Source organism: Cupressus sempervirens, chromosome 8 (genome assembly GCF_028749045.1).
Source record: "Cupressus sempervirens isolate cs-2001-9-10 chromosome 8, ASM2874904v1, whole genome shotgun sequence".
Classification (NCBI taxonomy): Eukaryota; Viridiplantae; Streptophyta; class Pinopsida; order Cupressales; family Cupressaceae; genus Cupressus; species Cupressus sempervirens.
Genome location: NC_143125.1, coordinates 670,740,134 through 670,764,793, shown reverse-complemented (window position 1 = coordinate 670,764,793; position 24,660 = coordinate 670,740,134). Strand labels below are relative to the sequence as shown.

Here is a 24,660-nt window from a genome sequence, read left to right as displayed (position 1 = left end):
CACTAGGTACACCACCTTAGGAAAATAGTTAAGGACTACATGAGGCCAAGGGAGATAGAGATTCCACTCTTGTGACAAGGGTTGAATTAGGGTCACCCTATTGCAATCTTCCCTCCAAGCCTATATGTGTTAGCTATTGAGGTATCTAAGAGATGGATTCTAAATCATAAGAGAGAAGGATAGTGTGATGGAGGAGAACAACATATAGGTTCCGCCAAGTACACCACTTCATAAGCTTGGTTGTAACTTCATGAGCTCAAGGTGGGCAGAATTTCCACGCTTGGGCCTAGGGCTAGAGATAATTAGGGCACCTCATCGTGTCTTTCCTATGTCAACCCTCATTGTGGATTGAACCCATGAAAATTATGTGCTATAAGCGTATTTCACTCTCAAACTTAATGAATGTGTTACATGTATTATGATTATATTGTTAACTAATTTTATTACAGGAGCCAAAACATGCTCATCTTACTTCTAGGTTAAGATGTATCTCTCACTATATTGTGTTTCTTATTTCATTTGGATTTTTTGAACTTAGGGCAGAATACAAAGCAATATAGGAGAGGGATAATAAAGCACAAAAATTACAAATGAGTTTCATATCAATACGCATGAGAGGCCTAAGGAGGCAGAAGATGCCACTCTAAATGGTTTGAAGCTTATGGAAGAAGGCAAAAAATAGCCTACAAAACAGTGGGGTCATAATGCATAAACGTGCACAAACTCGTTACTCAACATGACTTGCAAGTTCATCTGTCAACCATAAGAACTCACCATAATGTTGGGTCTGGTTGATGGGCTCACCTGGAATCTTCCAATTTTTGCAAAATCCATACCTAAGTCTCAAAGTCAAACTCAAAAGTTTCAACGTCAAACTCTCTTTCATATAAAACATAAAACAGACATGCCTAGAGTGTTTGGATGGGGAGTTTAAAGATTGAATCAAGTTTGGAGTGGAATTGGCAAAGGTATCTATCTAATTGTATTTTTGTTTTTCAAATTTCAATTTTGAAAACCTAAGTGTTATGTTGCCCATTATTTTTTCTCATTTCCCAACTCTCTATACAATTGTTTCATTCTCTTTAATCCTTTTGTTGTTTGTCTTTCCATTTATTTCAGAACCCTATTTTTTCCTACGTTAAAATTAATAATGGCAAGTTCAACACAAGGCAAAGGCAAGAAAGACCTTGCATGCAAGCTGTAACTTTTGCTACCTCCCTATGACAAAAGCCAACGGAAACAGTCAATTAAGATATCACTCTTCTCAAATGCTTAGACACAATGTAAAGGTATATCCTGATGTACACAATGAGAAGCAGAAAAGAAAATGCATAATCACCAATTTTTATATGAATACAATAAAAAGGAAAAGAAGAGGACGAGGGAAGCAATTGCAGCAGTGATGAATTACAATCTCGACTCACTTATGAATTCTTTTATTGGCCCACACATTTGACATCTACTTTCCTCTACTCCAAAGACTCATGACATTAGCTGTGTTCCTTCCTTTCTTTATTACTCATGAGCTTCAAGGGGCAGGGGCAGAACCTTCAGTTGAAGGTACTACTTGGAACAAACAGAAACACAGTAAGGTCAGAACAACTGCAGTAGGCTTGTTACTAAAATATAGCTTTAAATGGTGAGTGGCTCTTTGGAAAAAGCCAGTAAAAGAATTCAACAATTTCCTGTATGGAGCTGAAAACTCGAACAATTAAGGATCTGAGTGTCTATTGCTAGAGAAAGCCACTAAATACATACAGCTTGTAGTTGATGATCAAAAGAAAGTATGGTAAAAGAAGGGATGCAACATCTTATCAAAAAGATGGACAAATGGTAGGAACAAGCCTCTTCTTAAAAATTTCTGGCTTTCAGCGGCACATTGATGTTCTTAAAGTCCATAAATTCTTCAGGAAATCGAAAATGCTGAGACTTTGTGCAATCTTTTGCGGGTGTGGTGCAAGAGGTTTGAATTGAGAATGTTGTCCAATGTTTTTAATTTTTAGCTGGGAGAATTGAGTTATGAATTTTTTTTAGTAAATTCTTATATTATTATTTTATATGTTTTATTTGTAAACTTGAAGTGGGACAATCACAACGCTTACACAAAATCTTTAAAGGCCAGCTACCCATTTTTTGTCCCACGCCAGTAATGTTCTTGGGTGAGAATGCAATTGCAGCTTATTTCAAAGCATTCACACTAAGAAGAGAAAAAGATTGACCTGAAAGCACCTGAATGATTTTGTACACATCTATTACAACTTTAACCTTCAAGTTCAAACCAAAAGTTGGACTGCCCTCATGATACCATTACTTGGATGACATCAATACATTTGTTAAAAGGACTGCCAAAGAAGCATGTAATGATATCGCTGATGAAGACCTAGCTGAATGGGAGAGATTAGCAGCATCTTAGAGCAGATGTATTGGAGGGGAAAGAGGACAATGTTGATGGTATTTAGCCGTTTACTGACATATGTAAACAGTTGGACTATGGTTGTTCAATTTTATTTTATGATTTTGAGAGAGAATAATGTGTTATTTGACTTTACAATTTCAAATTTTCAAATTTTGAGCATTTTAGGTACAATATTTGAACTACAAGTTAATGATCATTGTAGACTTATATGCCCTCTCAATGCATTAACTTCTTTCTGTTTTTTTTTGTGAATCATATTCCTCACACTTTTACCAAGTCTCGAGTCCAACTCAAAAATTTGGTAACATGTCTGAGCTTTTCCTATGTTGGAGCAACATTGATAATTAGTATCCACTCCCACTGCTGGTGTCATAGAACTTGTTACTTAATTTTCTCTATGTTGATGGTATTTTATAAACTTGTGACTTAGATGACTGTTTCTCTTTTTCTCTATGGTACACTTGACAATTGATAGTCTCCTGGTTTTTCTAGTTTCATTTTGCAGTGCAATTCCATGTTGCCCGCTTTTTTTAGGATTAGTCATAGTGTTCTAATTGTGGTTTTATATATGGTCTTCTTTATCAAAATAAGTATAGTCAGATGACATTCTAGTTTTAAGTCTAGTTATAAAGAATACCTGATGTGATTGGCATGAATATTGCAAATATCATTGGAGTACAAACTTTTGTTAAACAAGAAAAAGTGTAAATGTGCAATAGTCCCTTAGATATGCAACTAGTGGAGGAGAGTTGAGGATTAATCCAGCAAGCATGGAGGTTGTTCTCAGTTGGCATAATCCTTCTAGCATAATTTAAGCAAGAAGCATTAAAGCCATTCTCTGATATTTGGTGGCATTAAAGGTAACACTTTCCTCATTTAGAACTCCACTGCATGCCATAATTATAGGAGTTAAGCCTTGTTCATGAGGCACAAATCACCATGTTGCTTTTAATTGGCCAAAACACAATATGAGCAGAGCACTTTGCTAGAACTACATACTTGCAGCAACTCTTTCAGGTTCAAACAGATGAAAGTAACTATGCCATGGGAGCAATAACATGGAAAGAAGAAAACCATTCTGTTACCATACTGAATTTTCCCAGGGCAATCTTGAAAATATATGATAGAGTCGTGTGCTTTTATCCACATAATGAAGAGGAGGAGAATGAGGAGGAGATGCGGAGGGGGACACTACTTCCTAGATAAGGAAGTAGTCATTCATACCAACCATCCAATTACCAAATACTTACAAGCCCAAACAAAATTAAAGCAAGTGCATAATTATATAGGTTTCCTCTAGCAATTTCATTTGGTCGTTTGGCTCATCTTTGGTACCTCAAGGACACCTCTGATGCAACTTAGTTACTATATCTCAGCTTGAGCCATAAACATGAGGCCAACAAGAAGCAGTATATGCAAGATGCATAGTTTGGCTAGGCATATCAATGGTTGCAACTTGCAACAATTGTGTTTGATTTCAGATTAGAACAACTCTTGAAGGAAGAAATGTTTTCTGACAATGAGAATTTTCGTATGTCTAAAGATGAAAGAATGAAACTAATGCCTCCAAAGTTGCTCGTCATTATGGAGTGGCCAGGAAATTATCAACCTGTGAGCTTGTGTTAAAATGTGAGGTGATATTTCAAGGCTCAGAAGAGAATGTTCGTTTTGTAGAAGAAGCAGCTGAAAATAGAAATTTGGGTAATGTGTGCCACAACTGTTCCTTCCAGGCCAAGGAAGAGTATTCTGAGGGAAAGGTTATCAATCAATGTCGAAATCCATCAAAGGGTTGAGCGGTTGAGTTGCTTTTTGCCAATGTTTGAGTGCATTTCAGTTTTCTTAGTGCTAATGCCCCCAGCAAAGATACAAGGCTCTCTCTTTGTTCCAGAGCTGTAGTTTTTCTTTCCACTGGCTATAGCTGTAATGCAGCAGGCTTTATTCTGTTTTTGTTTCATGTATTATTCCATGAAATTATGAATCCTTCTTCCAATAAATAAATAAATATAAAGGTGCTCGTGCTGGTTTTTGACAAATTTTATGGGAAACTATCAACACCGAGTTAGACTAAAGTGACATAAGGACTATTTGCTTCACCTCTTCTGAGGTTATAATAGGAAGTATCCACAAGCATGTGATGAGAATTTGGGATATGTTCAACACTCAAACAATAGAGCCTTGCTTACATCCTGATTCCTAATCCTAAAAAGACAATAAAAAGGAGCATTTCTATAGATACCGAGTCTCAAAGTTGATTGAAAAAAGTGACATAAATCCACATCTACTTGCATGTGCAGGTTAAAGAGTTGCAGGCAATGAACACAGCAAGAGATTATCAACATAAAACTGAGCATATGTTCGAAGTGGAAGATAAAGTATTTTTATAACTGAGTAAAGATCAAGTCTACATGCAAGCAAGAAACTTAAGCAATTAAGCTACAGTCCCTCTGAGATATGGGGAAGTAAGTGGAAATGCTTTCATTTAAACCTACCTCCCTCCCTGGGAATGCATGACTTTGTCAATGTGGGAAACATGGTCATGTTTGAACCTTCCATGTTGTACGAAGAAGAAACATGTCTCATGCTACCCATATTTGAAACTTTACCTCTGTATGAAATTTAAGGAAGACTTGGTGCAGTAACCGAAGGTGAAGAAAACCAGGAGAGGAGAAAGGTCAAGTTGGACAGAAAGGACAGCTGACAAGCAAAGCCAAGATTCATTCCAAGAAGAAAATGGAGGAATTCATCAACATGAGATATTTCATTTTCACATTCCATGATGATGAATAAGAGATCTTTGGGTAATGGGTTTATTGCTCCCAACTTGGAGGAAACTAATATTTTGGAAGCCAAAAGCCTACCAATTGGGGCGCATGGTCAGAATCAGATCCAGATGTGGCTTGTGTTGCTATCATATATGTGAGTATCTCTCATATAAAGAGAAAAGATTCTAGCCCAATGATCGGCTAAAGATTAATTCTCTAGGTATTCACAGTGTTTTACAGAGCTCCAAAATTCATCTAGGAAGAATAGGAGCCTTAAAGAATCTTCAGCAAATATTGTTTTACTACAGCATTTCACAGGGCCAAATCTGTCCACACAAAACCAGCCCCATGAATATGTGACAAATTTATCCCAGGACAAACTTGTCCAAAAAACAGACAACATAAGAAAGCGTTTTTTCAAGTCTAATCTCATCCTAAATGACAGAAGATGAAACTTGTCACCCAGTGTGGATGGATTGGAACACTGTCTATTGGGTCTGTCCTCGAGTGGAAACTTTTGTCTTGCATTTCATGTACGCTTATTTTGACTCGAATGTTGTGTATGCTTAAGTCATATCAGAGCATTGAGGGGCACATTAAGAGTCATCTAAGTGTTTGAGGTCAGATGCAGAGTATAAAGGAATGAAAAGTCAACATAGAATAGGGCTTTAGAGATGTATAACAAGGGAGAAAGGCATTTGGTCATGACATATCACTGTGGACTTGTAACGGTGTGTTTCTTAGTTGATAGCGAATTGAAGGTAATATACAGGATGAACTTTCCCACACTGGGATTACTCCCGGCTAATTCAGAAATATTTGTGGGTACTGAATTTGTTTCATTTATACATTTATATGCTCCTTTCTCAATTCTTAATGCAATTCATATGCCCAGACCCCATTCTATGAACTGATTGTGCATAGAAGTTAGTATTAAATCTACAAACGATCCTAATGTGGTAGTCATAAGACTAAGATTTGGCATTAGATTAGACACCAATAAAACCAAGCTTATCATGGATCATTGAAAAATGTGTGCAAAACAGATTATGGATCTTCAACTCACACTAACTAAAGTCGAATGCGACTAACCCTGTGTGTGTTGGAAAAACCCAGTGACGCGATGACGGAGAAATCAGGTATCGAGTCATCATTTTCGGCACATCAAAGAAAACAATGACCAGAGTTCAACTGAATCGAAAGCTAACTGAATATTCTTATTAATACCCATTCAGACGAGTAGCCAACGAAAAATGCAGTGCGCTTTTTCAAATCCCAATTAAACTTCATCAACCGAAAGCATAAGCATTCATTTCAAAAGCAGGCAGGTACTCAGACGCCAACAAGTGACTCATACCCGTGACTAGGCTTCCAAGAAAATAAAGGAATTAACGACAAAATTTAAGGGGGCAACTGGGGAATTATTTTAAAATGATTCAACAGAGATCCTTCAAATTCTATATATTTGAAAAGAACAGTTGATATTAAAAATATATAGAATCCCCAAACGCCCAAAAATATGAAAAACGAAATGTAAAATGTTGGGTAAGGGAGAAATCTACCTTGTTGACAGAAGAGCATACAAATTTGCAGCCAAAGACAATGTGGCTGAGCAGAATTGTGAAGTCGCCACGCGCTTCGGGATGTTTTGACTGCTCGTTAAGCACGAAGCGCGTTATGGTCATCAAGTCTGTGTTATGAGCAGCTGCCGCATGATCCATCCTGACTCTTCCAAATGCAGAAGCACTATCAAACTTCTCCAAGTTTCTGGTAACTATATATTGGCCATCCGGTTTTATAAGTATCGCCCGTTTGCTCGTTTTCTGAATGGATTGCATAGGAATTTGATGATGACCTGGAGGCGCGTCATTTCTAATCTTCCACTACTGACAGTGCTTTTTATGCGTTTATTTCAAAATCCCAAGAAAAAATCAACTGCCCGGATGGATGCTAACTTTCATGTCAAGATCACGCTGAATAGAATGCTTAAAATTACGTTTGATGGTGATCTGGCGCCGCGTCATCTGTACTTTTTCTCTCCTGAAAATTTTTTGATTTATTTTTAAATTTCCACACAAGAAATAAACGTTAGGATACTATGTGAGTGAATGAATGAATGAAAGATTTTTAATGAGGGACTCACATAAAACTCCTTACTCAGTCTCATGTGATTTCTTCAGGTTGTCTCTTTTATTGTGAATCTACATAATATCATAATTTAATTGGTAATTGCACTTTGGTCTTTGATGTAGAATGGATGGGGATGGGATGAGAAACGGATGGTCCACTCGGAAAAAAAAATGGTTTATTAGTTTTATACATAGGTAGCCTAAGTCCTTTAGCAAGTGATGATGTCTATACAACAAAGGCAAGGTTTCAATGGATGCTATAAATAAAACCTCAAAATTCATACATAATCAATTATCTTCGTTAGCAATAGAGTCATTCGTTTTTAATACGGAAGGAAGGAGAGAGGGAGAGAGATGGTGAGATTGTTTTCTCTTTCTTGTTCATCATTTTCCTCCTCCTTTCCTCGATTACAAGCTTCTTGATATTTGCTTACTTTTTATTCTAAGTTGACCATTTTGTTCTTAGTTTCAATTAAAAGATTTAGAATTCGATTTAACTTATTAGCATGTTCATTACTTGGTCCAATATGGTCATTATTCTTGGTTTACATCATGATTATTTCATGTGTGTCCTACAAACAAAAGAGTTGCATCATAGCATACTAGACGCAAGGCCCTAGTGTTTAACTTTGAATTTGATACAATATGTAAAGATAGAGATAGAGTTGTAAAATTATAAAAAATTATTCCACAAAACCAAAAATAAATGAATAACTAAAAAACTACATTTTAGTCTTAATACAATTTGAATTATTCTTCCCAAGTCATGAAAATATTATAATAATTGAGACCAAAAGGTTGATTACATCATATGCAAATAAATACAAAATTGATTTTAAAGTCAACTGCCACCACAAAACTTGAATCTTCTATACTCAACAAGGCGAGAACATTATTGAGGTGCTTAACCTTCAAACCACGAAGCATATGCTTCATCATTATTCTTTGGCAAAAGAACTCCTCACCTTACACAAAATGCCTAATGTTTTAAAACAAATAGGTGGGGATGAAATTTGGTTTAAGATATTATATCTAATAGTATATTTTACACAATAAAAATGTTGTCCTAATATCAATATATGGTACACGCTCGTGCCCACACCCCCTGCCCCACACTCCATAGACACATGTATATACACACATATGTATGTATGTATGTATGTGTTAGCATGAATCTTGATTATATTTCTATGGGGGAGTATTCTAGCATTATTGGAACAATGGAGAGATAGTCAGCATGACTGTGTGTTGCATTCATGACTATGTTTGTCAATGATGTCAACATACTAAAAAGGTTGGCAGAGTAGTAGACAGAGATTGAGGTTGTACAGATCGAGTGTTGAAGATGAGGTCAAGCACAATTGAGGACATGTTCTACAATGAGTTATGATGATGTGATTAATAGCGCATGTAGAAAGTTGAAGACTAGTTACAGTTATTTATGATTTATAGAAGACAGTTTGTAGACAAAGTTCCTGAGAAGTGGTTTTTGGTAATTGGATTATATCTCCTAACAAGGATAGAATCTGGATGAGCAAAGTTAGATAGAGACAAAAGATATGTTGATGATGACATCAACGAGTGCATGAAGTCTAAGGTCACGCATGTGAGAAGTTGTGAAGAATGTGAGCCAACAATATTTTATAATAATGAAAAAGATGTATTGTAGTGTGTTATCTTAATGTAGTCCTATTGTAATTAATTGGGAAAGCATCAAGGTCAACTCAATGAATTATTTTGAGGACTTGGTATAAAGGAAGAATTGGTTCATTGGTTGTAAATATAGAAGTAAGTGAATTGTATTGGATTTGTGAAGATTGGTAAATGCAAATAAGCGATCAAAGGGATCATTGTGATGTGAGTTCCAGATCTGGTATTGAGATCAAAGAAGTATTTTGGTGTGGTAGAGGCATGATAAGAGGGTAGAGCGAGAGTTTGAGTTGCTGAGATCAATTGCATTTCTATTATTTTGAAAGGAATAACAAAGAGACTAGTTGGATAGTGAGTTTGATGGTCTTTCCCCTTAGGTTGTTTGGATAGTGGATCCTTCTACCTTCTACAACCCTAATAGGGTTGGAATCTCCTCATAGGGATTCAAAGTCTCCTAAAAGGGATTGTTACATGTACTGAATATATTTAATTGGCTCCTAACAAATTCCATCCTCTTACAAGGAACATTTATATTAGTACATCATTTTGTGGGTACCATCCCCACCGGGGTTTTCCCTCTAATCAAGGGTTTCCCTAGTTAACATATTTTGTATTATTATGTACGTGTATCTTCATATGGTTATTTTTTATATTGATCACATTTTTAAGGTTTAATAAAGTAGATAAAAATGGTATTGATCAGATATCTGGTTTACCCCCCCTCTCAATTATCTTGGTGAACTTTACTTTCTAACAATTGGTATTAGAGCATCAGGTCCTTGAAGGAAAAGCTTAATAGTTTAAGGAGATCAATGGTGGGTCATTTCAGAAAATAAAATCCTAATTTTGATGGAGTTAATTTTGATATTCAGAAGATGGAGTTCCTCGATGAGTCATCATAATTATGTACAGAATAGAACATTGAGCTTCCTGATCTAGAATCTTTTTGTTGCATACAAAAGGACAACCTTTCCTTATCAAGGAGTGCAAGCTAGTGGAGATTATGCTAGTAGTATTAGATCTAGATCCAAAGAAGATAGAAAGATTGAAGAAGAAATTATCTTGCTTGTGAAGAGAGAACCAGATGGTAATAAAATCTATAAATATTGGACTTGCAATGATTTTGGTCTTTTTTTTATAATGTCCTAAGAGAGTAAAGAAGTATAAGAATAATTTCAAGTCTAGAAGGCCTAGAGAATGTTTGTATGCAAATGATGATGATAAATTTGAAGAAAAGAGTGAAAGTGATGATGGGTTAGGCTTTGTTGCTACAAAATAAGAAAATCCTGGAAAAGAAGTCAGAGAAGAGAAAGCCCTAGTGTCACAAGTTGATAAGAAAGTTGATTGGATCATAGACAATGGTTGTTCATATCATATGACTAGTGATATGAATAAAATTTGTTAAGTTCAATAGCAATGATGGAAGAATCATTAGAGTTGGAAACAATGTGGCCTGTCATATCAAGGGAATAGGATCTATTACTCTTACTAGAAAAGCTAACACAAATGATATTTAATTTTTTGATGGATTAAAACATAACCTTTTGAGTGTTGGATAGTTGGTTGATAAGGGATACATGTTATACTTCATAGAGAAGACATGCACCATCAAGGATAAGAATGGTAAGATGATTCATAATGGTACAAGACCAGAGGTAATATTTTCCAGCTAAATCCTACAGAGATGAAATGCTTGGTTGCAAAAATTGATAATACTTGGTTGTGGCATGGAAGGTTTTGTCATATAAATTTTGATAATATTATGAAAGCAAGTAGTACATTTGTTGTTAGGGATTTGCCAAGAATTGTGAAGCTTACTAATGTTGTGTGTAAGGATTGTGTTATGGCTAAGCAGAAGAAAAGTTCTTTTCCTAGCAAGAAGTTATCTACAAAAGTAAAATTGGAGATTGTTTACATCAATCTAAGTGGTCCCACAAAGACAAAAGGATTTTACAGTGAAAGGTACTTCATTATTATTGTTGATGACTTTACTAGGATGATGTGGGTAGCATTCCTTAGAGAAAAGTTTGAAGCATTTGAGAAGTTTAAGTTGTTTAATAACAGAGTTGAGAATGAGTCTAGATTATTAAATGTTTAAGATCAAATAGAGATGGAGAAATTACCTCAAATGATTTTAATATTTTTTGTGAAATGAATGGTATTAGAGGCATCTATTAACCCCTAAGACTCCTAACCATAATGGTATAGCTGAGAGAAGAAACATGCCTATAACAAAAGCATCAAGAGCTATGATGTTTGAGAATGATGTATCAAAGACATTTTGGAGAGAAGCGGTTAATACAACAGTATATACAATAAACTGAGTGTAAAATAGAAAAGATACAAGCAAGAGATCTTATGAATTATGGTTTAAACATGCACCATTAGTGAAGTATTTCAGAACTTTTGGAAGTAAATGTTATATCAAGAGAGATGATGACATTTATAAGTTTGATGCAAGAAGCAATGAAGGTATGTCTATTGGTTATTCATTGAAAAACAAAGCTTATAGATGTTTTAATCAAAGAACTATGACTATTGTTGAAAGCACAAATGTAAAAGTGGATGACAAATTTAGAGTTCAAGAGGGGACGCTTGATTATAATTCTAATGATGAAGAAGCTAATCCTAAGCCTATCCAAGAAAATGTTGACCCTTTTTATGATACTAACAATGATTTGTACAATGATATTCACGTTGTGGGACAATGAGAGGAATTAAGATTTGAGCCTATACCAGAAGTAATAGTTGAGACAGTGACACCGCCACCAAATAAGAATTCGACAAAGAATCACCATGTTGATCAGATTATTGGAAGCAAAGATAGAGGAGTTATGATAAGAAATAGAGTACATGAAGAATTATGTTTGATTTCTCGAGTTGAACCTAAGAGTGCAGATGAAGAGTGTAAGGATGATCTCTGGATTCAAGAAATGAAAGAAGAACTAGATCAGATTGTGAAGAATGAGACATGAGAATTGGTCCCTAGACCAAAGGACAAATTTTTTATAGGAACTAAGTGGGTTTTCAGGAATAAAATGAATGAACAAGGTGAGGTTGTGAGAAACAAAGCTAGACTAGTATGCAAAGGATATTTGTAGCAAGAAGGTATAGATTATGAAGAGACATTTGAACCTATTGTCAAAATTGACGTAGTGAGGATGTCCTTGGCTTATGGAGTAAATAAGAAGTTCAAAGTGTATCAAATGGATGTGAAGTCAATGTTTCTAAATGGAGAACTTAAAGAAGATGTCTTCATTGAGTATCCTAAAGGATTTCCTTTGACAAAAGAAGGAGATATTGTATGCAATTTGAAGAAAGCATTGTATGGACTAAAGCAAGCACCTAGAACCTATTATGCAAGGTTGGATAAGTATTTGGCAAAATTGGGATTTGTTTAAGGTATTTCATATTGCAACTTATATTTGAAAGAAATTGAGAATGGCTTGTTGATTATTGTGATATTTGTGGATGATATAAGCTTTGGAGGTAATGACGAAACAATTGACAAATTTGTTGATGAAATGAATAATGAATTTGAAATGAGCATGATTGGTGACATGAAATATTTCTTGGGTTTACATATTGTGCAGAATAGTGATGGTAATTTCATATCATAGACTAAGTATTTGAAAGACTTATTGAAGATATTTTTCTTGGAAAGTTGCAAGTCTATTGGCACACCTATGATAATTGGTCACAAGTTATTTAGCAAAGACAAGACACTTGTAGTTGTGCAAAAGAAGTATAGATCCATGATTGGAGGTTTGCAATATCTAACTCACACAAGACTAGATATAGCAAATGCAGTTGGTATAGTAGAAATATTTCAAGTTGATCTCAAGGAATCACACTATGCAACAATAAAGAGGATATCGAGATATTTGAAGGGTACACCTAATTTTAGGTTATGGTATGATGGGTCAAACAACTTTATTGTTGAAAATAGATTGATACAAGTATGATAAATGTGTATCAATCATTGTTTTTTCACTAATGTCAAACTTGCTATTTTGCTGGTAAAAAAACTACTTATATGATTTAAGTACTATCACTTATTTGATTGATGAAAAGGATTTGATCAAATGATGCAACAATAGCACCTAGAGGAAAGGTTGAGTTATGATATAAAAAGGAGTACAAGAATCAGCTGAGGTAGTGATATCATAGTGCATTGATAATCTACTTAAGGTTGCAAAGGTTGGTTACACTAAACAAGTTCAAAAGAATAAGTTAAACAAAGTTTGTCTGCTAAGTTTGACATAATGGACAGTAGGCACCAAGCAAAGTTAGTAAAAGCTAAGCATAAAATCAGTTGGAGTCGAGTAAAAGTCTATTTTAGTGTATATTGAGTAAAACAATTGATGCCAAATAAAGTTTAGTTGATGTCGAGCACCAATAAACTTTAGTTCATGCTGAGTGATTTTACAGAGGATGTTGAGCAATGCAGTTTGTGTCGAGCATCAAAAGCAGGTTAATGTCGAGTGTCAGCATTATTAAAAAGATTGTGAATTTGATGGATCTAAGCCAACAAGTTTGTTTTCTTGGATTCTGTGAACCAAGTGGAAGATAAGGTTGATGAGTTGGTGGTACAGAATTCATGGTAAACCATTTTAAGGTGAATTCAAAGAGGATTGAAGGAGAAGTGTCTAGAAATGAAACGAAATAAGGGGTAGATTCATTGAATCCTACCTAATCTATCCTAACCCTAAATTGGACAATGGAGAATGAATGATAAAAGATCGTAATTCCCTATTTATAGGGATGGCTCAGAAGCAAGGGTTTTCATGTGTGAGAACCTAAGGAAGACAAGGAGTCTAGGGTATTGCTTTATTCAGTGACCCAAGTGAAGAATTTGCATTGGCAAGTTAAGCAAGAAAGCTTAATGGTATGGATGCTTGAAGGGTGAACAAGCTATTAGAGCTGAAGTGTGTAAAAGTCAAATAGAATGGAGGACTGAAATAGAGATATGTAATTTGCAAATGGAGTTGTAAGTTGTTATTAGATCAAGCCTTGCTGTTACTCTCTAATAATTGTATCAATCTAGGGTAAATCCTTTGGATTAAGGTTGACCTAACAATCGTTTGTAAATATTTTAACTAGGTGACATTCCAAGTGAAGGGTTTAAAGTCCTCTAATAAGGCTTACTCCTAATAGGGTGATTGAAATCCTTTAACTGGGTCACATTTAACAATGTGCATTGTAACCTTTAATAGATTTGGCCTCTCACAGGGCATCACTTTAGAAGAGTGAGAAAGAGTAGCATGTTATTAGTGATTTTTCCCATATTGGGTTTCCACATAAATCATTTTGTCAAGTGTGTTACTGAATCTATTATATTTCATGTTTACATTTTTTTAAATTGATTTGACAGTAACCTACAAGTTTTAAGTGATTGCATAATCTTATGGATGCATGCATGATGATAAATGTTTTATGGGTTCACTAAGTTGTGAAAAGTTTTATTTGTACATTTGGACCTTGGATAACTGATTCACCCACCCCCCTCTCAATTATTCTAAAGAATTCTAACAATTGGTATTAGAGCCATCTACTTAAGATGACTAGTTTGAAGGTACTAGAAGCACAAAGATGAAGATTTCAAAAAGAGAAGTACCCAAGTTTAATAGAGACACCTGGGAGGACTTGGAGATCATGCACACTCTACCATTACTACTAAGCATGTTGATCCTGTTGGAGCCCTAACTGCTAAGGATCTGAAAAAGAAGAAAGAACACAACTAGTCAATGTTGGAGATTGCCTCTACCCTAAGCTATGTTGAGCTTGATGAAATCAAAAGTCTTGATAGTGAAAAGAAAATGTGGGACAATTTACACACCATCTATGGAGGAGACAAGAATGTTCTAAGAGCCAAATCTGAGAGTCCTAGAGGTAAGTTTGATGATATGAGAATGCAAGAAGGTGAAAATATTGCTCAATATTGCTCAAGGATAAAATATGTTAATGCAATAAAAGGATCTATTGGTACAATAGATGATGATACTATACTAAGAAATTTTTTAAGAACACTGCTACCTATATATGTTATTAGAGTTTCTACAATACAAGAACTGAGATGTATGCTAGGGAATGTTCTAACTCTTGAAGGTCTAGTAGGTAGACTCACTGCTTTTGAGCTGTCTAACTTTGATAATTACAAACCTAAAAATATTGAATCTTCTTTCAAAGCTAAGTTGTCATTGAAAGAACCTAATATGAAGAAGAAAAAGACAAAATACGTGTGCAATGATAGTGATACAAATGAGGAAGATGTAGATCAACTTGAAGCACTACTAGCAAGGATATTTCACAAAGGTAAAGGTAAACTACCTATCATTTGTTTCAATTGCAATGAGGTTGGTCATATTGCTGCTAGATGTCTAGAGAAGAAGAACTACAAAGGTGGTTGCAAATACAAAAGTAGAAGAGATGAAGACAACAAATATTACAAAGACAAAGGCAAGAAGTCTTGCTACATTGCTGAAGAGGAAACAAGAGATGAATCTGATGAACATGATGATGAAGCACGTGTATGTTGCAATGAAGGACACATTTGATGAAGATGAGGTAATTGCACTTGTGTCTTGTTTGAACAAGAATGAGAGGTGGATTATTGACAATGGGTGTTCACATTAGATGACTAGAGATAAAAGTAAGTTCATTACCTTCAATTGTTATGAAAGAAATAGTGTAAGATTTGGTAATGATGCACCATGTTTGATAAAAGGAAAAGGTTCCATAAAACTCACAAAAAATATTTTATGTAGCAATGCTTACTATGTTGAAGGACTTAACTATAATCTGTTGAGTGTGTCACAACTGAATAATTTAGGATGTAAGGTTTAGTTTGAAAACAAGATTGCTAAGATATATGATACTGATGGAAAACTGATTGGAAAGGGTGATCAAACTAGGAGTAATCTATTCTACCTTGATATAGAGGATGTTACTTGTCTAGTTGTAAAATTTGATGATGTATGGCTATGGCACATGAGGTTATGTCATGTTAATTTTGATAACTTGGTTAGTATCAGTAACATGAGAAAAATTAGAGGTTTTCTTGAGTTGAAGAAGCCTAATAATATAAGGTGCAAAAGATGTCAATTAGGCAAAATGACAATGTCAAGTTTTAAGAGTAAAACACATACCTCTAAAGTAATACTAAAGATTGTTCATATTGACTTGTGTGGACCAATTGAAGTGCAAAGCTAAAAAGGAGATAAGTACATTATGTTTCTTGTTGACGATTATTCTAAAATGATGATAGTTATGTTTCTGAAATAAAAATCTGATACTTTCCAAATGTTTAAGTGGTACTTAGCAAGAGTTGAGAAGGAAACAGGTAAAAGTTTGAAATGTTTGAGATCTGACAGAGGAGGAGAATTTACATCAAATGAGTTTGAGATGTTCTGTAATGATAAAGAAATCAAAAGACAAACATCTACCTCGAGAACCCCTCCACAAAATGGAATTTTTGAAGGGAGCAATAGGTCTATAATAGATTGTGCTAGGACACTCATGATGGAGAAAAATGTTGCTTTAAAATACTAGAAAGAAGTTGTAAGTACAGTTGTGTATACATTGAACCATGTACAAGTCAAGAAAGGTACTCATTCAACACCTTTTGAACTATGGTATGGATACCCACCCAATGTTATAAAAAAATGCTTTATTCTCAAAGATTTTGGGAATGGTAAACTAGATGCAAAAAGTTAAGAAAGTATATTCCTAGGTTTTTCCATAGGAAGTAAAGCTTATAAGTGTTTAAATACTAACATTAACAAAATTATTGAAAGTACAAATATGAAATTTGGTGAATATATAGAAGTACATGAGGCCAAATCTATGAAGGAACCATAATAATAGAAATCATTTGTATACTTTTATGAAGGTATGCTTGTTGAAGAAGATGCTACAAATCAAGCTACAAATGGAAAGCAAGTTTTAGTGACTATTGAGTCACATACTATGAATGTCGAGTTGCATTCAGGAACTATGTTACATTCAGATGCCAAGTTATAGAATGAAGTTGAGGCACATTCTAATTCTGAGATTAGTGTATAGGAGAGAGATGTTGAACTACCTGACAGAGATGTACATAGTGACTCAGAAGTTGAAAGACCAAATTAAGAAACTAGAGTTGAACCAAGATTGTCTAAATATGTCAAGAGACATCATCCTGCTGTACAAATCATTGGAGATAAAGATGTTAGACCAATGATAAGGAAAAATTTGAGAAATGATATGTTAGGATTAACCTCAAACATAAAACAATAGTTACATGCAAATATAATCAATACCAAAAAATAGTAGATTGCACATAAGAGAACACAAGACATCAAGATTTAACATGGTTCACCCAATCCCTGGGCTACGTCCACTAATAATGAGTCCAATATTATTATTATCTAGTGATTACAACTTGATTACAATCTGTAACCCCTTGCAGCTCAATAGTGCCACAAGAACTAATTTTCGCATCACACATCATGAAGATTCCTAACCCTAAGCCCTTTTTATACAAGCATTTTGTCACTTACAAAATTAGGGCTAGAATAAGAGAAATATAGTAGCCAATTCCTTTTACAATATAAGGTCATTTTTGGCAAAACACCCATGGGGGTGTTGGTCCTCAACCCCACTCTATACTGCGACAGGGAATGCACTTGGGGCGCTACCCTAGGACTCTGCAGGGGCACTACCCCTTGACCTTGTCTTGGGGGTGTTGCCCCCAAACCTCCATAGAAATTACATGAGGACAAAAAATGCATCGAATAAACCTCTAAGCTTGATTACGCTCTACATCACAACATGATACATGTTTTCTGAGCATGAAAGAACCTAAAATAGTGAAAGATGCCTTTGAAGATGTGGATTGGAGTAAAGCCATGGAAGAAGAGATTGAAAAAATTGAGAAAAACAAAATATGGACTCTAGTTCCTAGACCAAAAGAAAAATTGTAATTGGCACCAAGTGGGTATACAGAAACAAGCTAGATGAAAATTATGAAGTCACAAGGAATAGGGCAAGATTAGTCTACAAAGGATATGTACAAGAAGAAGGAATTGACTATGGAGAAACATTTTCCCTTGTTGCTAGATTGGAAGGAGTAACAACTCTGCTTGCTTATTCTACATACAAAAGTTTCAAAGTTTATCAAATGGATGTTAAATCTATATTTTTGAAGGACATATTAGAGGAAGAAGTTTACATAGAACAACTAGAAGGATTTGTTGATGTTAATGTTGTCCCACTTTTCACCCTATAACCATTTTGCAAAAGGGGAGAATTTTGTGTCTCAATTAAGCCTAGGTATGTCTAAGTCTAGTTTTAAGTTCCCTTAGGTGGAAAAGAGTCTTCATTGGGTTCTTCATCTTTCCCTGCCCCTGCATTTCATAGCCGGGTGGTTTTCTTTCATGTTGTGAGTCTTACAGGTAGCTTAGTACCTAATCCGATGGAGATTCTTGCAACATGCAAAAATTATTCACAAAGCTGAGCTCCCTCATAGCTTATCATATTTTCAATGAAAAGAAGAAACATGCGAAAAATTGAGAATCACCTTCTCCTCGGTAGGTTTTCAACCCATGAAGGTGATTTCCCGTGAGGCGCAACAAATGATGCTTATAGATCCATGTAAGAAGATAACGAGACATCTTATGAAAAATCCCTATTTTCACTTTGATATACTACCTTGGGAAATATTTAGGATTCATCACAATGCTTAGAATCATCTTAAGCATAAAACTCAAAACTAACTTCTCCTCAGCAGGTTTTCAACCCATGAAGTCCATTTTTCGCCAAAGGAAATTGTAAAGGAAAGAAACGAGGAAGTGGGCCCCTTTCAAATTTTTTAGTCCTTTTAAACTTCTCCAAACCCAAAGAAAGTATTAACAAAAAGGATAAAGTTTAAAAGAAAGCCTAGGTTGAGAAATTAAAATTGTCTTCTCCTCCGTGGGTTTTCAACCCATGAGGATGATTTTCCACATTCAAAAGAAAATCAACTTTGTAAGCAGATTGGAACCACAAATTGTACCAAAAACATCTTAAGATGATAATGGAAACAATCTAACTATTACGGGAAATGTATACTGAGCTGAGTTCAACTAGGCGGATATTTCCTTATGGGGTACTCTATTCATAATTTTCTAAAACTTAAAGGGAAATGAGAAATAAAGTATGAAAGAATGGAAAGTTACTATTGGGATAATGGAAACAGTGAAAAGACACCAGAATATCCGTTAGAGCTCCTACATTTACTATTTCAACAGATTTATCCTTTAATTCATTCATGTGGCGTGAATCCTACATATCAATAGGTTCCATATAGATGGAAACATAACAGTTATTCAAACTATCACTTTTTCTTGAATTGTTCTTTTGTTAAATTGCACAACTTTTTCAAATAGCCTACAATTAAAAATTCAATATCCTATTCTTCTTCTAGATTCAAAATTTCAACTCGTTTCATTTTTGGATAGAATGGCAACCAGGTTTGTGGGTTTTGATGGGCTAAATGGAATCAAGTCCACATTACAGAATTTCATAATTACCTCACTACATTTTTATGATATGCAAGATTTTCAAAGTAGGCTAAAATCAAAGTCGATTCATCCCATAACTAAGAAGCTTAGAGGATGTGGGCTAGTGGAAGCAACTGGTTTCCTAGTGGCAGTCCAAGCTCTGGAATTGATTTATGAATGCATAAATCACTACAATATGAATACTAGACAAATTGTGTTACCATATGATATAGTGTTGATCTCCATTGATAGGAAAATTGTGGTGAATTGCCTCTGTCTTCCAAAATGGGAAGAGCTTTTAGATTTGACAATATGAGGAGCAATTTTTGAGTTCTCCACTAAGAAGATGATCTGGAGGAAGGAGATTATGTAGTCTTGGTTTCAAAAGCCATGAAGAAACAAAAGTAAGGTCCCCAAAACTCTATTTGGTACTAATCTCAAACCTGAGATGGTTGACATCGTAGTCTTGTTGCACAGAGCAAGAGGTGAAGTAGAGGCTTTAAACTTTGTTGAGCAATATTTCTTTTTAGTGCAAGTTATATGCTCTGATACTTAGTATATTGATTGAGCTCACGAGGTAAGTGAGACTTTATCTAATGCTCTCCATGTTGCAAAATTCTACAACACCTTCTATATGTCCTCCTTGCTCATTTATATGCTAGCTTCCCTACAATTATGGCTAGGAATCCCAAGAGTAGAAGAGTTTCTTGATGATGTGAAGTCTTATGAGTTTTACCCTTGTTTACAATTGCAAAATAGTTATGCAGAGTATGTCAAAGTTAATGATGTGTTCACTATGAGAATTTTTAGGGAGCTCCACAGATGCCTAGAGAGGAGATTCAACCCAGAAGTAATGGTGGCTATTAGCCAGTTTGAAAGTTATTTTATCCAATTCTCATCTTTCTTATATTTGCGCCTTGCAACTTTTGATGGATTCCCCTTGAAGCTGCCCATATATTTGAGTGACATGATTGTGCCAATAGAGATCATGAGGCAGGAAATCCAAGTGAACATGCTAAGCGGGACCTTGAAGAAGAAGGGGTATGAGTTCCCTATGAGAGTAGGAGCCTTCAATTGTGAGTCTCAGTCTGATTCAAAGAATATGCTTAAAGTGTTTGAGATGAGGTACAAATTGGAGATGTATGAGGTCCTGAGACCTATGTTTGATTTGAATGAATATGTTAGGGAGGTGTTGCAAATTGGGAGTGTGATCAAGCATATTACCACTATTGAAGATTATTGGGTAGATTATAAAGGAAAATTTGAAAGTCGAGATCGTGCTTTTGCCTAGCTCACAATGGAACAAATAAAAACATATAATATCAATCTTGATGTTGAAGGATTAGAGGATGATGGACAACATATGTATAGTAATACATATCTAACTAAGCTAAGAGGCACTCTTATCAGTTCAGAGCCTTATGAGGATGCTGAGGAAGACTTAGATGTCATGATGACCCAAATCATCAAAAGAATTGGAAAGTGGGTCCAATGGACTACTGCGAAGAGGAGTAGAAGTAAGAGCACATTAGCTCAAGCTTCTCTAGTAGCTACAACTCCTTCCTCCTCTCAAGGTGGCACAACAAGTGTAGCCTTGTCCATCACTCATGGACTAGCTTAACCATCATGGGGAGGTGACCAACCTTCAGATAAGGACATCCCTATGGCTAAGACTTGCCATGATGGCTCCCTCTCAGTTATTGGAATCCAAACTGAGGCTGAGAAGAAGAAGACAAAGAAGCCAAAAAGATAGTGCTATCATCCCAGTTCCCTCTCCTCATGCCACCCTAGTTTCCTCTCCTCATGTTACTCTAGTCCCTTCACCTCATCATAGTCCAGTCTTGCAAGTAAGTGCTACACTTCTGCTACCAAGTAGTTCCCCAATGCAGATAGTGGATTTGGGAGATGGAAAGAGTAGTAGCAGTGAATCTACTGAATCTAATGAGGCAACTAAGAAAACCTCAGAGGTGGAGAAAGGCTAGAGCTCTTTCAAGCTCATTTCTCAGGCCCCGAAGATCCCCTTCTCTTCAATTGCAATGGCAATTACTATAGTCAAGAAGAAGATGTTTATTATAGACTCACTTGGGACAACCTCCAAAGTGATAGGCACAAATTCTTAGTTAGAGGACACTTTGGAGAAGAAGAGAAAGAGGAAGGATGAAGGTGCTCCAAACAAGGATGCTTTATCTCTTACAGTTCGCTCTAGGTCTACTTTGAGTAAGGTCAAGAAGCAAAAGATGTTGTCTATCCTTGAATAGTATCCTAAAATTGGGCACCTAACAATGGAGATTGTGAAGCCCACCAAGGATGGACGAATGGAAGATATGACTGCAGATGATTTCACTCTACGCTCGATAGGTTTTGGAGAGGCCAGACACGACATGAAGGTTGGCTTGTGCAAGTCAACCAATGAAGTAATTGAAGGACAATTAGAAAGCCTCAAGCTATCAAAAGTTAGGATGAAGGTGGAGATACAAGAACTAAATATATTTATTAGAAAATTGGTCACTCCACTGGCAAGTATCTCTAGAATGTCAGTAATAAGTAATCCTACTATTGTCGAGGTTCAAGCCCTTATCTCTCAGCTTTAGGAAGATAGGCACTTTGGTCAAATTGGTAAGGACTAAACTAGGAAGCTCAAATTGGAGGGAGTCTCTATTATAGAGCAAATTGGCAATGCTATCTTAATATTAGAAATAGAGAAGGATAACATCTCAAAAAATAGAAATGCTTTGGCCAGAGAAAGAGTGAAGAGTGATGATTGTATCTCTCTTCTGAAGATGATTATTCAAATGAAGGCAAAGGAAGTCATCAAAGCAAAGATCTTGCCAAAGGGAGATGAGCCTTTGTTTGAATGGCTTTAGAGCATGCAGTTCAAATTCGAAACGATCTTGTTAGTAGAAAAAAGGACTTAAGGAAATAGAGGAGAAAGTAAAGAAGGACCAAGACAAAAGTTTTGAGCTCATGAGGGGGCTACATATAGATTCTTAGACTAGTGACCAAGGGAAAGGAATCCTTGGAATAACTATCATGTAGGAGAATTTCTCCAAATTCATAGATGATTTGATAGATATATCCTCTAGTAATCAAAATAGAGTTGCAGAACTCTAGAAACTCTATGGACGTATACATGTGGCCATAAAGGAATTACAAGATTGATTAAATGATGTGAAGGATTTGGCTAGAGAGCATTCAAAGTGGCTCTTGTGATATACCAATATACACGTGCCGAGTCATGAAGAGCTTATCTTAATCATTGTTGTTGCTAAGGCATATAGGGAAAAAGTTGAAAAGGGAAAGAAGGTGAAGTGATTCATTTTTTGCCTCTTTTATTTTTTTGATGTAATCATTGTAATATGACAAACTAGTTTCTTGTCATTTGTCATTCTTTTGAAGAGATGAACCAATTGAACTTCTATTGTAACGGTCATCTTAGAATCCTATATGTACAAAATTGAAAGATTAATAAAGGGTCGGCTAATTTTTGGTGTGAAGTACTTGATGTGTAGAGTCAATTGAATGGTATTATATATCAATTATTTTCTGTTCCATTTCTATTAGTTGTTAATTACATGTTTTCTCTTTAATCTAAATGGAAGCAAGGAATGAATGAAGTTTCATTCCCCTGTTTGTCATTGCATGTTCAAAGAGAAACCTCTTAGATGTATTTCCCTTTAGTTAATCTTTCTTTCCCTGTAGCTTGGATTCTAGTTGAATCAAATAGTATTAGTTGTTATGCCATTTTGATTTATTAAGCTTCATTTGTTCATAAGATGTGTGGGTTCACGAACTTAATCAATTCTTTAGAAATCACTTCTTGCCTAAGTTAGATCCTGTTTAGGCCTGGCTCAGTTTTACCTTTCCTATTCTCGGGTCAAGAACACACCCCATGTAAGTTTTAGGAACAAAACATAATTCATTGCAAATCCATAATAGGGAGTTGTATCTATTAATTCATAGAGAAGTTAGCCTTTTCAGAAGCAACTTTTCAACTATTAGTAATCATATATTGTTCATAGTTTTGGCATTTAAGAGTCAGAATAAAAAAGGACAAATCTATTTACCAACAAATTTTTGGTGACTTTGCTGGGGAATATGAATAGTCACTTGACTAATAAGCCTATATCATGAGGGAAGATGGTACTACCTCATGAGAACATTTTTCCAATGCTCCAACCTAACCTTGGTTTTCAAGACGACCAAGAAGACATAATTTCATCCCTTAACACATTTTTTTTGGAGAAATAGGAGGAATGTTGAACATTACAAGAATGCTGGCCAAGTATTGGAAGAGGAAGAATCAAGAGCCAAAGCTTTGGAAAGAGTTGTTCAAAGGAGGGACATTTGAAGAGCAAAAAGATAATTGAGGCGTGAAGCTCAAAGACAAAGCTAACCTAGCACCCTAAAACAAACAAGGTTCCTCAGAAGTACCAAAGAATAGGGTGGGCAATACCCTATTTTTGATAAACTTACAGAGCTTGGTTTTCCCATCCTGGATATTCTAAAATGGGAAGGTGAAAAGAAGAGCTAAAGTAGACCACCTTACCCTATTACGAATCAAAGCACTTTACATACTACTTGTCAGGTATTGGCCTTGCATAGAATCACTACTCCCCCAATTGTAAATTTCTTGCCATACCTTGCCAGAACAATTATGGTTGCTCCATGGGCTGTAGCAACAAGACCATTAGCACTAATAGCTTATTACCCACTCCTAGTTGGTTCAAGGAAGAATTTCCCTAAATTTTTCAGGTGATGGGAAGGTTACCACATATGAACACATTAAGGCCTTCTTTGTAGCTACCCACATCTTAGGAGTTGCAAATGAGGATGTTGCCATAAGATTATTTGTGGAAACCTTGAAAAGAAGTGCAGCAGTTTGGTTCTATCATTTGGATGATGGCTTAATCACTAATTGGGATACAATAAGAATGACCTTTGAGACAGGATTTAAAACTGCGAAAGATGAACATGTCTTGTTAATACAATTGACATCTATTAAAAAGCAACCTACCATGAGTATGAGGGATTTTTTTGCTACTTTTAATAGGGTTACTAGTAGAATCCCAACTATTGACAAGCCCACTACCGATAATCTAAAAACCTTCTTCATAAGTGTGATGCTCTAAGATATCAATTATGACTTGAGAAGGGCACATCCCACAGGTTTAGCAGATGTACAA

The 24,660-nt window shown here is 35.5% G+C and overlaps 1 protein-coding gene across 2 annotated transcripts in view; it reads right to left on the bottom strand.

The window, feature by feature from the left end:
- Positions 1-7,252, bottom strand: part of LOC149544225 (fructose-1,6-bisphosphatase, cytosolic-like) — a 119,264-nt gene extending 112,012 nt beyond the window's left edge. Inside the window, exon 1 of one of the 2 annotated variants that reach the window (XM_089798741.1) lies at positions 6,741-7,252. In XM_089798741.1, coding sequence (XP_089654867.1) covers positions 6,741-7,016 — 276 coding nt within the window. In that variant the 5' untranslated portion in view covers positions 7,017-7,252. The remainder of the gene's footprint in view (positions 1-6,740) is intronic. The other variant, XM_089798740.1, reaches the window with a different exon arrangement.
- Positions 7,253-24,660: the final 17,408 nt, after the last annotated feature.